This window comes from Ochotona curzoniae, unplaced genomic scaffold, assembly GCF_017591425.1.
Source record: "Ochotona curzoniae isolate NIBS_2020 unplaced genomic scaffold, NIBS_Ocur_1.0 scaffold_1852, whole genome shotgun sequence".
Taxonomy (NCBI): domain Eukaryota; kingdom Metazoa; phylum Chordata; class Mammalia; order Lagomorpha; family Ochotonidae; genus Ochotona; species Ochotona curzoniae.
The window spans coordinates 58,383,969-58,398,340 of record NW_024467087.1 but is presented as its reverse complement, the minus strand read 5'-3'; the positions used below and the strand labels follow the sequence as shown (position 1 = coordinate 58,398,340).

General features: G+C 41.4%; 1 protein-coding gene across 3 annotated transcripts in view; it reads left to right on the top strand.

Moving 5' to 3' along the window:
• HDAC8 (histone deacetylase 8) overlaps positions 1–14,372 on the top strand; it is a 259,389-nt gene that overhangs the window by 229,502 nt on the left and 15,515 nt on the right. For all 3 annotated transcript variants that reach the window (XM_040999995.1, XM_040999993.1, XM_040999994.1), the window contains one exon: positions 1,409–1,514. In XM_040999995.1, coding sequence (XP_040855929.1) covers positions 1,409–1,514 — 106 coding nt within the window. The remainder of the gene's footprint in view (positions 1–1,408; positions 1,515–14,372) is intronic.

The window sequence follows — 14,372 nt, the reverse complement described above, 5'->3', positions numbered from 1 at the left end:
AGGGACACCATGAGAAGCCCTAGCAATTGTTCCACAACCTCTCCCTTGGTGCCAGATGTATATGACTCGTACCAAGGGTAATCTGGTGACAATAGCCACAACCATAGATTATGTTTAAGGAACTCTTTGAATGGCATCAAAGTCATGACACATATCAAGATCCCTGTTTTCATGCCCTCTGTACCACTTTTTTTCATGGAATTTGAATTTCCCTACTTCCCTTTCCACCTAACAATATCACTATTGAAAGCACATAATGTTAAGTACCATATGCTCCCTCTCCAGAGAGTGTGCACAAATACTATTTCTGTTAAAAACTAAACAGAAATAGTAGCTTTGCATATTTCCCATTCAAAGACTTATCCCAATTGAATGATTCCCTTTGTCATGGAGTGTTTTTCCCCAAGCAGGCCCTAACAGAGAAGCTGAATCAGATATTATGACTTGCCGAAGGTCACAAGGAGTCATCTAGCTAGCTAGAAATAGAATCCTCAAGCTTTATTTTTGACTCCATGATTTTAAAAACAAATCAACTCTACTATAGGGAAAGAAAAATCAAAGTAGAGAAACTAAACTCGTTTACCATGAGAAGGAGCAGGGAATTCAAGGCAACCAAAACTAACCTGCAGCTGCCAAAATCTGTGAGCACCTAAGAAATGCAGAAGCCACAGAGCTGCCTGCCCTCAGGCTGTTGGTAATGGGGTGGGGGGTGGGGGGGGCGGGTGGTATGTGGGTACTGTAGAAAAGGAAATATCCATTCAATGCTCAGTGTGCTTGGGAACACCTAGAGGACCCAGAGGAAATCACATCCACCTTCCTAGCCCCTGCTTCACTGGCACAGTGACCTGCATGTGCTAAGCAGACAAGCACTGACTATCTGAACAAGGGTCATAAGAGAGGCACCCACAGAATGCTCTGGGGGTTGGTAGAGAATGAGGGCCAGCTTTGTGAAGGAGTTGACATTTGAGCTGCGCCTGGAAAGACAATTTCACAGGCATCAGGACTTGGGGCTGGGCAAAGGCAGACTCTAGGAAAAAGCAGTGGCAAAGGTTCTAAGGGAAGACCCAGCATGATAAGACCTGGGAGCACCCACAGCAGTCCAACATGGCTGGCGAGTGGGGATGGTGCAGCCTGAGCTAAGGATGGAGATAAAGTGAAACTCTGAGCAGGGGGCTCCCTGAGCAGTGAGCTACAGAAACCAGCTGCTGAGCAGCACTGAAGGTAGGAGCAAGGAGAATGACGCCACCAGGATGGGGCTTCCTGCCCCATCATCCTGCTCTACCCCACTAGGCCTCCCCTGCCTGGTCAGTCGTGGTGAGTTTCTATTCATTGTCCTGTTTGTATGTGGTTGGGTTCAGAGGTTTTATGTGGTTTCATTTGTTTTCTGGCCTTGCCCTTTTCCTTACAGTTTTTCACAGCATATGGTCCTGATTATGTGCTGGAAATCACGCCAAGCTGCCGGCCAGACCGCAATGAGCCCCACCGAATCCAGCAAATCCTCAACTACATCAAAGGTGAGCACCACCCCTTACGTCCTGCCCTTCTGGGCCCACCATGTTTGGAGTGGCCCATCAGTGGGAGCTTCCTCCAAAACCATTTGTCTTTTGGGTGGTGAATCAGTTCACGGACTTGGAAGACAAAGTTTCTTCATAGTTTGCTTGACAGCTTGTAGTTGGAATTCTGCCACTGGCCACTCTGGTTGGGATAGTCATTTGGTCAGCTGATGTCACCTTTAGAAAGACAAAAAAAATTCAGCTTTAGGCACTGTGAGGAGAAAATCACACCTGAAGTCTGCTCTGAGACCTTTTTCTTCAAAATACCAAGAAGAAAAGCTTCTTCAGAATGATGACATTTCCATCCAGACCTGGGGGTGGGGATGGAGAAGGTTGGGGGAGGGGCTCACAGACATCTTCTGTGGTGGCTGCATCTCTTAGTCCTCTGCTGCCTGGATAGACTAGTAGAACCACAGTGGGGACTGATGTCCCAGGATGGGTTGCCCCGAGTCTTGCTCAGAGTTCTGGAATGGGGCTGTGCTCCGTAATTCCTCCCTTCCCTGAGGCTATCCTAGAATCAACCCAGCCAGGGATGGAGGAGAAATGGCAGGCATCAGTCAGGCCAGTGACCTGTTAACCACACTCTGCTAGCTGTTAGGGAGCACCGTCCTCCCATCCCACCCCAGCTACTACTTTACAACTCACTTCATCTACCACTCATTGTAAGTATTTTAGGCACCCATTTCCCTGTTTCACAGTGTGTGTGGGGTGGAGTGGGGTGGGGTGTGTGTGTATGTGTGTGTGTGTGTATTTTTACGTTTTGGGGGATAGTCCTAATAATCTGCAGAGTTAAGAGACCAAGCATATCAGAATATACATCCTGGAGAATAAAATTCCTCTATTCATTTGTAAAGTGGCCAAGATAGCACCAGTTTTCCTACCTTTGACTGCCTCATTGAAATGTCAACTGACAAAACAAGGGAGGCCACTTCTGTGTTACAGTCAGCCTGAGAGAGCACACTGTATCCAGAGGGTCTTGCCTGAAGGTTATATGAAGGTCCGTATCTTTGAGTAGAGTCCAATCCATGCCAATGGCAAAGTCTGTAGGCCAGGAATCCATGTCCTGGGCTCCACTGATGAAGGAAAATTTTCTAAGCCAGTAAGCTCAAGGCTCTTTAGTTAGACACATAGCAATGCAAATTGCCCCCACTAAAGTGTCCCATAGCCTTCTCCTGACCCTGTAGTTTTCAGCTGCCTCCCATTAGCATCTCAGTAGCCATGGACCTCACAAACTTGTAGCAAATCTTTTCCCCTGTCCAACCTTTAAGACCTTCACAATCCTTCTGTTCCTATCCCTTCTTCAGTTCTTCCCACTGTGCTATGGCCCTGATGAACTGGCAAACCCACCCTCACTCTCCCTGCTCCTCTCCAATCTAGGACATGTTTCCTGGTTCCCTCAACACTGATCCTGGGCCAACTTTCTAACTTCTGTCCCCTCAACCTGGTCACGTACCTTCATCTGGGCTCTAAGTCCTGCTAAAACACAGACATAGAACTAGAAGCAGAGCATCTGCTTACGCACGCCTCCACACGTACAGTTAGGTCTTGGATTGCCTGCACGTATATCTAAGCACATGGCTCCAGAAAGTATGACTTCTTGCTATAGAGGAAATGGAAATGACAAATAAAAGACAACATAAAGAAGGGAAAAATAGAGAATGCTAGGAAAGGTAAGAAAACTAAAAGAGAAGTAATTTTTAAAAAATTGTTAGAGGTAAAAGACTGGTTAAAAACAATGGTAGTAAAAGATCTGAGAGGACATAGGAATTACATGAACATCAAGATTTTTTTTTTAATCCTAACAGGTTGAATCAGTATTCTGATGGTAACCCATGTACTTAATCTAGAAGAAAACATGTGGACCAGGAATTGGGTCCACAAAAACAACCAAATCTGCACAATCTAAGAAGGCACAGCTTAGCAGCATTTCGTCTGAGAGATAGGGACTGGAGTTGACACAGAGCTCAGAATGAGTCACCAGGGCAAGGTGGCCTCCAGAGATGCTGATGCAGTATCAGCCTCACTTTTTAAAAGGGCTCTAGACAAATAGAAGCATGTTCCAGAAGGTCAGTCAGGCTCAAGAGAGGATTGGAGCCCAGGCTCCAAGAGGTCTGTTTGAAGGCCTTAGGGCTTAACGTGCGCTCTACTTCATATTTTGGAAAGGCTGTCACAGAGCAGACAGCATAGATAGGGACTTGTGAAACTAGACCCATGGGCGGAGGTTACAAAAACACAAATTTTTATGCTTCAAAAGGAAAAATTTTCTTACAGTTAGAGCTGCTTGGTGTGGAACAGGCTGCCTAGGAAAGAATGAGGACTCTGTCACTAAAGCTACATGAAGGGACTTGAAATGTTCACAGAAGACCTTATGAAAGATTCTAGATATTCTTTGCTCCCAAATAAGCTTCCTATTAATTCCATTTTCCACAAACTTTTTGAAGTCTCCTTGTATGTTACAGTAACATTGCAAAGAGCAGAGTGAGTGTGCAGGGGCTGGTGGATGAGTCACGGTTGGTGAGTGGAGGATATAAGGCTGTATACAGAAAAGAAGTAGATGAAGAAGAGCCAGGGAGACTGGACAGCAAGTAGACCATCTATAAGATGCCAGGCATGTTCAAATGGTCTGTTTTCCCACCTCTTTCATGTTGAGAAAGTTGTGTTCTACCTATGCAAATTAGGCGAAGTCCAGAATCACAGAGAAACCTAGAAGAAAGAAGACTAGAAGGAAGTCCAAAACGCTGCTAAAGAAAATGACCAGGCTAACCTGTTGTGCTGATACAGTGCCCCTCCAGCCTGGTGACTCATGCTGCCATCAGATAGTATGTTGCCATGACAATGGTCAGTGTGAAGAGGCTGTGGAATTTTTTACATTCTGAAAGCTTTTCCTGAGCGCTGTCTACAAGACTATCATTTGTTTTTGCATTTAAAAAGCCTCATCATCGATGCTAGCTATTTCTTCCTGTGCCTCCCATCCCCACCCCAGCCCACTTACCACAAAAAGAGCCAAATGAGGGGCACTGAATGACGTGGAGAGGTGAGAGCATAGTGAGGGAGTGGACAGACTGCCTCTCTGAGTGAAAGTCTCACCAGTGTAGTTGAATTTGTTTAGCCTTTGGGGTTTTTTTCTCTTCCATGCCACATTCCTCAGAAGCACAGATGAGATTTTCACCTATTGGAAATCAAACTTGCTTCAAAGTTCACCTCATAGAGATACATTCCGTATGCACAAGATGACTCAATAGACAGGGAAATTGGGACCTCGCTTTATCCCAGCTTTACTACCCATTAGTCTTTCCAAGAAAGAGGCAAAAAAAAAAAAAAAAAAGAAAAATAATACCATTGGAGAGTCCATTCAAGCCATTGACTTCATACAGAAAAAAAGCTCTGCTTTGCTCCCATAAATCGCTTTTTCATGCCAGTAAGCTCTTAAAGCTATGTGTCATTGTTCACAAGGAAGTACGGATTGGAACAGATTTCTGACTGCTGCTGTAAAATTATCCCCACACTGTGGTGCCCAGGTTCAGCTCAGGAATCAGCTCAGAGTGAACCTTGCAGAATTGGAATAGTGCTGCTGGGCCTGGTTCCTAGGGGCCAGGCACCCTAAGCCATGCTAGCTGTGCAAGGGGAGATGGGGGTAGAGGTGGGAGGTTCATTAACCTCTGAAACTGATGACATTTACATCAAGTAGGGGGCCCCTAAAGGGCTTGAGCTTGATGTTGCTGAGGCCCACCCCTGGGTGGGAGAGGAGCGTGAGTTGTGTGTGTCTGCTAGCCTCCTAACTGCAGGTTTCAACATTTGCTCTGACTGCCCAGAACTATACCCCAAGTCTGTTAGGGATAAAAATAAAAGAAAAGCAAAGAAATAAAAGAATGGCATCAAAAAGTGTGGAGGGAGAGTGGAAACAAAAGCTTGCACTGCACAGCCACCCTTTCTGACCTCTAAATGGCAACCTTTACAATGCGGTATTGGGAGATGGGCCGCTGACCTAATGCAGGTGTAGGAATGGACAGCACAAGTGAAACGAGAAGAATACCTTATCTCGAAGACCAGAAAACTGAGGCTCAGAGAGGGCAAGTGACTTAACCAAAGTCATCTTTCATTCATTCAGTAAACAATTACTAAATGTCTATTAGGTGTTACCCACGTGTGGTAATGGTAACAAGAGATAGAGCAAACTTGGCCTTGATGATGCCCCTCCTCTCCTTTACAGTATCACCCTGTCAGATCTGCTCAGACCACCACCCCTACCCCCAGCCCCGGCTACTTTTTCCAGTCACACCTAGTAAGCCTCTCCTCCCTTGCACCACACACCCAGCTCCTTCCATATGACGTCTGCAAAATCTGAAACGTCCTATCTCCCTGGGAACAACAAGAAGGCAGCCACAGGTAACCCTTGAAATACTTGTCACTAACCTAGGCTTTTTAGCTTTCCCTAACCGCCCCACCCATGCTGTGCCCTCATGGCCCCCACCGTATACTGTGATCTAAAGCCTTTGGTTCCATTTCAAGCCACATAAAAAAAGGACAAGGGAAGGACAGAAGGAGAAGCAGCCTCATCTCCCAGTTCTCACTGCCTGAAGTATGCTGGGACTCCAGTCTGGTATTTACAGTTCTATAACCTCAAGCTGAGACCCTTGGCACATCTACCAGTGATAGTATTCTTAGGAAAACTCTTATGTGGGTGGCTATATGTAGCACCTCCTCTGGCAGCCTGAAGTCTGGGATTGACATAACAGGACTGGCAATTGAGGCTTCAAGTCTGGGCATGTTAGGAGGAGTGTCAGCTACAGCTCTGAGTTTGAAGCAAAGCTCCTGCCCAGTAGGACTCTACACCATGGAAATTTAGCTTCCTCCCACATCTCCTCTTCCTTCCTGAGAAGTCTGGATATATTAAAAAGTGGGGTTGACCCCAATGACAGATGGACTGTTTGCTTTAGGACTCCTTGGGAGGACCCAGGGGCCGGGGGTGGGGGGAGGCAGGGTCCTGGAGGATGCCCTGAGTCAATTTGCATAACTGTGGGTTAGGCAGTCTGTGACACACATCCCGTCCCTCTGCTTCCTGTCCCCATCCTCTCTTCCCCTCCATCTTCCTGTGGTTCTTTCAAGGAGCCTGTTGCTAAACAGGTCCCTCCCTTTCTTGTTTCACTAGTGTATAAGAAATGCAAAGATACATTGTTGCTGACAGTATTTCAAAAAATTAGTAGAAAATCTAAAAACAACTTTTTCATGAAAATGCATCTTCCATGAACATTTTGGAGACAGACTTGGCCAGGCATGCATTTCAAAAAAAAAAAAATGCACCAAAATAAAATTGCCCTTATAAATCATTTATGTATTACTTATTTAAATGGCAGAGAGAGAAACAAAGGAAACTCCCTCCACTGATTCACTCCCCTAATTACCAGTATTGGCCAGAGCCAAAGCCAGAAGCCATGAATTCAGTCCAGGGCTCCCACAAGGGTAGCAGGAACCCAGTCACGCCACTACTGCCTCCCAAGGTTTACACCAGCAGAAAGCTGGAGTCAAGACCCAGACTTAGGCGTAGGATTCAAGAAGTACTCTGAATATGTCGACATCCCAGTTGGCTTCTTAATCACTGGGCCAAATGCCGACTACTAAACTTACCTTTTATTTCCATTCCCCATGAACATTTTTCTAATTATGAAAATATTATGCTGAAAACTTTACAAATTCTATACTAAAAATGAAGACTGGCCCCCAAAGTTACAGCAGCCTAAATGGTAGTTTTTTAATAGACCATGAAAATACTTGACAAGTGACTTTTAAAGATTTGGAATTTCTACCTAAATCCACAAGACAGAAACTCCCGTTATTGGACGTATACAGCACAAATTTTGTCCTGGGGCCTTTACATACATGATTTCCATTTAATTCTTACAATTTTCTTATGAGGTGGGAGACAGATGCTCAAAGACAATGTGTAATATGCCCACAATCATTTAATATGTAAGTAGCGTAACTCAGGATTTAAACCCAGGCCTGGAATCCATCCTAACGTTGGCAACATTGCTTTTTCAAGCCTACTCATCATCTTCCATCTGCTTTCATTCAATCAACCCCTAGGAAACCTTTCCTACTATCAACAGGCTCCCAAAGTGAGGTTCACAGCCAGTTCAGTTTTAAGAGATTTGATGATGTCTCCACTTTAAAACCCAGCTCAACCAATTCATATTTTTGAACCTCTCTTGCACTTGATGCTGAGACATATGAGAGACGTTTAAGATATGATCTCTGCTTCTGATAAGCCATTGATCTAGGTAGAGAGATAAAACTAAACTCCTTGGACAGATCAGGGTATAATGAGAGCTGATACTACACAGAAAAGCTGGGGCCCAAGGCTTTGGGGAGACTACTTTCAGAAGGCTGGAAAACGTGAATGAGTTGGAGTGGGAATATGTTCATAAGCAAAGGAAATTCAGACAGATTGGGGTAGGCACAGCATGTGGATTGCCTTGAATTTCAGGCCAGGTGGTTTGTATCAGATACAGTGAGGTAGGAGCCATTCTTGTTTCTGGAGTTAGGATAGATCCTGCTGGCATAGTACAAGGGTGAGCCTGCAAAGGGCCTATATTGGAACAGTGATAGTAAAATAGGGAAGAGTAGCTGAGAGTTAGGAGGAGACTGTCACCAGCACATAGGAGTAGGTTGGCTTTTCCTTATAGAGGATCAAGAAAAAAAGAAGCAAAGATGTCTCTAAAGGCTTGCAGTGTAATATCAACTAGAATGGAAAGCTACTGGGGGAAAGGCAGGGTTTTGTAGAAGCATATACTTGATGTGTTTTGTTTTTGTATATTGAATTTGAAGCATGATAGTAAATTCACACAGTACAGATACATGGAAAAATTAACTAGAGCCAATTAAAAAAAAACATTTTAATGTGAATTTGATAACAGATTAAAAATATGCTTATGGTAACAATGTTAAGTGAAAAGCCAGAATATAAAATTGCTTAATAGCATATAGTTTCAACTTTGTAAATATATGTGATATGTGTGAGTAAATGTGTGGGTATGTACAAATACTAGAAGGAAACGCTAATAGTAGTTATCCTTGGTGACACTTTACCAAAGTAGTTTAACAGTAATTATCTAGGACAGTAATTATGAGTAATTTCTATTTATTAATTATTATATTTCTGTATTTTTCAAACTTTCTAAAATGGACATGCATTACTTTTGCAGTCAGTCAATACATGCTTGCTTGTTTTTCAAGAAGAAAAAATAATCTTATGTCAAACCTTATTGTCCCAGATTTTGGTTTATAAAATCAAGTCATCTGGAGCCAGCACAATGGCAAGAGCAGGCTAATTCTTCACCTGTGGTACCAATATCCCACATGGACACTGGTTCGTGTCACGACTGCTCCACTTCTAATCCAGCTCCCTGCTGATAATCTGGGAAAGCAGCAGAGGATGGCTGAAGTCCTTGGGCCCATGCACATATATGGGAGTCCCAGAAGATGCTCCTGGCTCCCAGCTCTGGACGTTGTGACAATTTAGAGAATGAACCAGCAGGTGGAAGAACTTTCTCTCTCTTTCTGACTTTCAAATAAAATAGATCTTTTTTAAAAAATCAAATCATCACACATGCAAGTATCTAGATAAACAAAGGACTAGAGAATGTATTTGTTTTACATGTCTCAGATGGCATGCCCCTTTTTAGGTACTTCTAGGAATTATACAGTGTTTTCATTTGTCTTGAAAAGTAGAACATCTCGTGGCTCACAATGGAAAGCCTCTTGCATCTGGAAGATGAGCAGAAGTCCCAAGTAAATCCCCACCAGAACTACCTGCATTTTTTAAATTTCCATTCATTATAAGGCAGCTGTCACAGTCTGAGTTTTCTCTTCAACTGCGTTAATTTATGTATCTATTCCATGATAACTTTAACTACTGGAGCTATACAATACACCTTAAAATCAAATAGAGTGATTCTCTCATTTTTTTTTAACATTTATGTTTCTTTATTGGAAAGTAAGATATACAGAGAGGACAAGAGATAGAGAGGAAAATCTTCAATCCAATGATTCACTCCCCATGTGGTTGCAACACCTGGAGCCAAGCCAATTTGAAGCCAAGAGCCAGGAGCCTCTTCCAGGTCTCCCACACAGTGCAGGACTCAACTGCTTTCCCAGGCCACAAGCAGGGAGCTGGATGGGAAGCAGGGCCGCCAGGATTAGAACAGGCACCCATATGGGATACCGATTCGTGCAAGGCGAGGACTTTAGCCACTAGGCTATTACATTGGGCCTGTTTTTTTCTCTTTTTTTAAGAAAGAAGATTTGTGTATTTATATTTAAAAGGCAGATTTGCAAAGAGAAGGAGAAAGAGAGAGTTATCTTACATCTGCTGGTTCAGTCCCTAAAACCAGAGCCAATCCAAAGCCAAAGCCAGGTGTAGGCACCCAAGGACTTGAGCCATCCTCTGCTGCTTTGCCAGAACATGAGCAATAAAATGGATCAGAAGTGGAGCAGCCAGGACATGAACCAACACCCATATAGGATACCGACACTTGCAGGTGGAGAATTAGCCTGTTGAGCCACTATACCAGCCTTGAGTGATTCTTTTTCTTTCTTGCTTTTTTTTTTTTTTTTGAAATTGTTTTACCTATACTAACTAGTTCCAGTGTCTTGCCATTTAAAGTTTGGAATAATCACGCCTTTATCTGTAAAAACCTTGATATGATTTAGATAGGAATTGTGTTAAACCTAAATATCAGTTTGGAGAGAGCTGGAATCATGTGTTGAGTCTTCCAATCTATGAATATGGTAGGCCTCCATATTTTAGATTTTCTTTTAGTTCATCAGCATTTAATAATTTTCATGTACAGAGTTAGAAAAATTCCTATACTTCTCTTTATTTTTTAAGAGACCGTGAATGGAATTATAAATTTGAATTCCCTTGTTTTTATTATTGATACATAATAACACAACTTAGTTTATAAATAGATTTTATTTCCTGTGATGTTTTTGGATCTATTTATCAGTTCTAGGTGCTTTTTTTTCCTTTAGTTCTCCCTGAGCTCTAAGCTTCTTAATTTTTTAAACATTTATGAGAATTTATTTCTTTTCATTCTATTTGAAAGGCACGGAGAAGGAGACAAACATATATCTTCCAACTACTAGTACATGCCCCAAATGTCTGCAGCAGCCAGACCCAGCCCAGACTAAAGCCAGAAGCCTGAAACTCAATCGGAGTCTCCCATGTAAATGACATGGATCCAACTCTCCCATGGCATAGATTAGTACAAAACTGAAATCAATCCAGGACTCCAACTAAGGCATTCTCATATACAATATGAGAGTGCCAAACAGGAACTTAACTGCTGTGTCAAATGCCTGCTCTGTATACTTTTTATTTCCTTTATCTTGTCTTATTGCACTTGGACCTTCAGCACAATGTTAAATAAGAGTGGTGAAAGCAGGCATCTTTGTCTTAGAGGGAAAACATCTAATTTTTAATCATTAAGTATGATGTTAAGTGTAAATTTTTTAGATGTATGTTTTTATAGATTCCCCTTATCACCCTAAGCAGTGCGTCTTCAATAATACTACTTTACTGAGACTTTTCATCATGAGCGGATGTGAAATTTTGTTAAATGCTATTTCTGCACTTCTATATGTTACTGAATTCTATTTACTAGTATTTTTGTTAAAGTTTTTACATCTAAAAGTGTGAGAGATATTAGTCTGTAATTGTTTTCCTTTGTGTGATTGTTGGGTTTGTTTGTTTGTTTTGTTTTTTTTACTCAGGGCAATTCTTGTCCTATAAAATGAATTCAGAAGTATTTCTTCTACAAGTTTCTGACAACAGATAATATACAATTGATGTTAATTCTGTTTGATTATAATTCTCCACTGAAACCATCTAGGCTTGAAATTTCTTTTCCAGTTTTATATTTTCTGTGTTAGATATTGTTGTAGTCAGAAAATTCCCTCTGTATCATTTCAAGTCTTTTCAATTTGTAGAGATTTGTTTTATGGCCCAGATAGAGCTTATGATATGTGCTCTGTAAGTGCTTGAAAAGAATGTATATTCTGTTGTTTTATAAACATCATTTAGGCCTGTTTTTGATAATACTGCTGAGTTCTTGTATATCCTTGGTCATTTTATCCAGTAGTTCAATCAGTTGCTACAAAAGCTGAGTTGGAGTTTCAGGCTATAATTTTATATATATATTCATATTCATGTTTCTCTATCCATAAAGCTCTGTCGATGTTTGCTTCATGTGTTTTGAAGCTCTGTTTGATGCATATGCATCTGAGGCTTCATGGTAGATTGACACTTTAACTACTATATAATCTCTCTCTGTGTAAATAGGAATTTTATTTGCTCTGAAGTCTACTTTATCTGATAGCAACATAGCCAAGGGATATATCTTATTATATTCTTTGGTTTTCAATGTTTAAATATTTGAGGTGAGTTTATTAGTTATCATTCTATAGCTACTCTACTAGTCCTTATCTTTTAAGTGTGTTTAGATCACTTAGGTTGCATCTAATATTGAGTCATGGAGGTTTAATCCTGCTATATCATTTTTTGTTTTCTGTTCTTTTACTCTGTTCTTTGTTTCTGTTTTCTTCCTTATCATTTTCTGTGATTGGCTTGTACTTTTGTTCAAATTTCATTTTGATTTTGCAATAGTGTTTTTGATTGCATTTCTTTGTGTTGGATTTTTTTGTCTTTGCCTTTAGATATATGTCACACATACATGATTTATCGCAGTCTACTAATGTCAGTGTTTTACCAGTGGTAGTGAAGTATGGAAACCCTATAGTCCCTTTTGCCTCCCCCATTTATAAATGCACCTGTTTTAAATATTTCATCTACATACATTCAGAGCCACATCAGACAATGTTTTGATTTTTGCTTTAATTTTCTCCCAGAATTTAGAAAAATCATGAAAAGGGAAATATATCTGCCCATATTTATATTCCATTTATTGTTCAGTTTCCTTTCTCATAATCCAGTAGTATTTATTATTTCTTTTCCATTGCAAGAACTTCCATCAGCTAGTCTACAACACCAGCCCCTGATTATGATTTCATACATTTCTTTGAGTTTATCATATCTGAGTTTCAGTTAGAAATCTCAATTTTTTAGTTTTATGGATTTTGCTAAAAATTGGGAATTTTTTTTTTTTAGTTTTATTTTTATTACAAAGTCGGATATACAGAGAGGAGGACAGAGAGGAAGATCTTCTGTCCGATGATTCACTCCCCAAGTGACCACAACAGCTGGTGCTGAGCCAATCCGAAGCCAGGAACCAGGAACCTCTTCCAGGTCTCCCAAGGCTTTGAGCTGTCCTCAACTGCTTTCCCAGGCCACAAGCAGGGAGTTGGATGGGAAGCAGGGCCACCAGGATTAGAACCGGCACCCATATGGGATTCTGGCGCTTTCAAGGCAAGGACTTTAACCACTAGGTCACCACGCCAAGCCCTAAAATTGGGAAATTTTTAGCAGTTAATTATTAAAATATTTTTTACTCCTATCTTTTTCCTCTTCTGGGATTTTGGTGACATTAATATTAGATTTTTTTGTTTTGTTTTACTCCCGCATAGACTCAAAATTGCTGCTCAGTTTTTCCATTTTCTCTCTTATTCAAATTAGGTAATTTATATTGTTTTGCCTTCCACTTTACTTATTATTCTTCTGCACCCTCCATTCTGCTATTGAGATTTTTATTTCAGTCATTGTGCTTCCCAGTTCCAAAATTTCCATTTAGGTTTCTTTATTGCATCTAGTCTTTGCCACAACTTTTTAATTTTTATCTCTTTCAACCATGTTTGTAATTGCTGGGTTAAACTTCTCAGATATTTCCAGTATCTGTATCATCTGTATGTTGCAATGTGTTGATTGTCTTTTTCTTATTTAAGTTGGCAATTTACAGATTTTAGAATGATGAGGAATTTGTGTATATGGTGTTATGGAACCCTAGATCTTATATTCTCTCTTTGTTTTTTAAGATTTATTTTATTTTTTTATTGGAATGCCAGATATACGGAGAGAGGGAGAGACAGAGAGAAAGATCTTCCATCTGCTGGTTCACTTCCCAAGTGGCCACTATAGCCTAAGCTGATCCAAAGCCAGGAGCCAGGAGCTTCTTTCGAGTGTCCCATGCGGGTGCCGGGTCCCAAGGCTTTGGCCATCCTCTAATGCTTTTCCAGCCTCCAAGCGCAGAGCTGGATGGGAAGTGGAGCAGCCAGGACATGAACCAGTGCCCATATGAGATCCTAACAGATGCAAGGTGAGGATTTAGCCACTAGGCTGTTGCATTGGGCCTTAGATCTTATATTCTCTTTTAGAAGCTTTTGTCTGAGTCCATGCCTGTCAGGGGTGGGAGGCACTACCCTCCCCCATTAGAAATAAAAGTCTAGGTTCTCTACTCAGCCACCATTGACACCATTGGGGAAAAATGGGTGCCTCATTATTGCTGGGTAGTAATAGAAATTCAGGCTGCCTGCTAGACTTCCACTGATACCACACTGGCCAGGATTTGGAGTGGCACCTCTTTACTGCTCCCCATGTGATCTCCCTTGACATAGCAGTGAGTGGAACTCCTTGCCACTGAGCAGAGATAAGAAGTGTTGGTTTTTTACTTTACTATCTCTGACACCACCACCCTAGTAAGTGAGAAGGGAGCCTGTTATTGCTAGGCTAATTTTCTTTTTCAATGTTTCATTCGTTCAACACGTATGTATTTGGTATCAATAAATACCAATGCTGGCAATACAGATGAAATAGGACATGTAAGGACTTTATCCATCCTGAAACTTGCATTTTATTGTAAAAGGAAAATG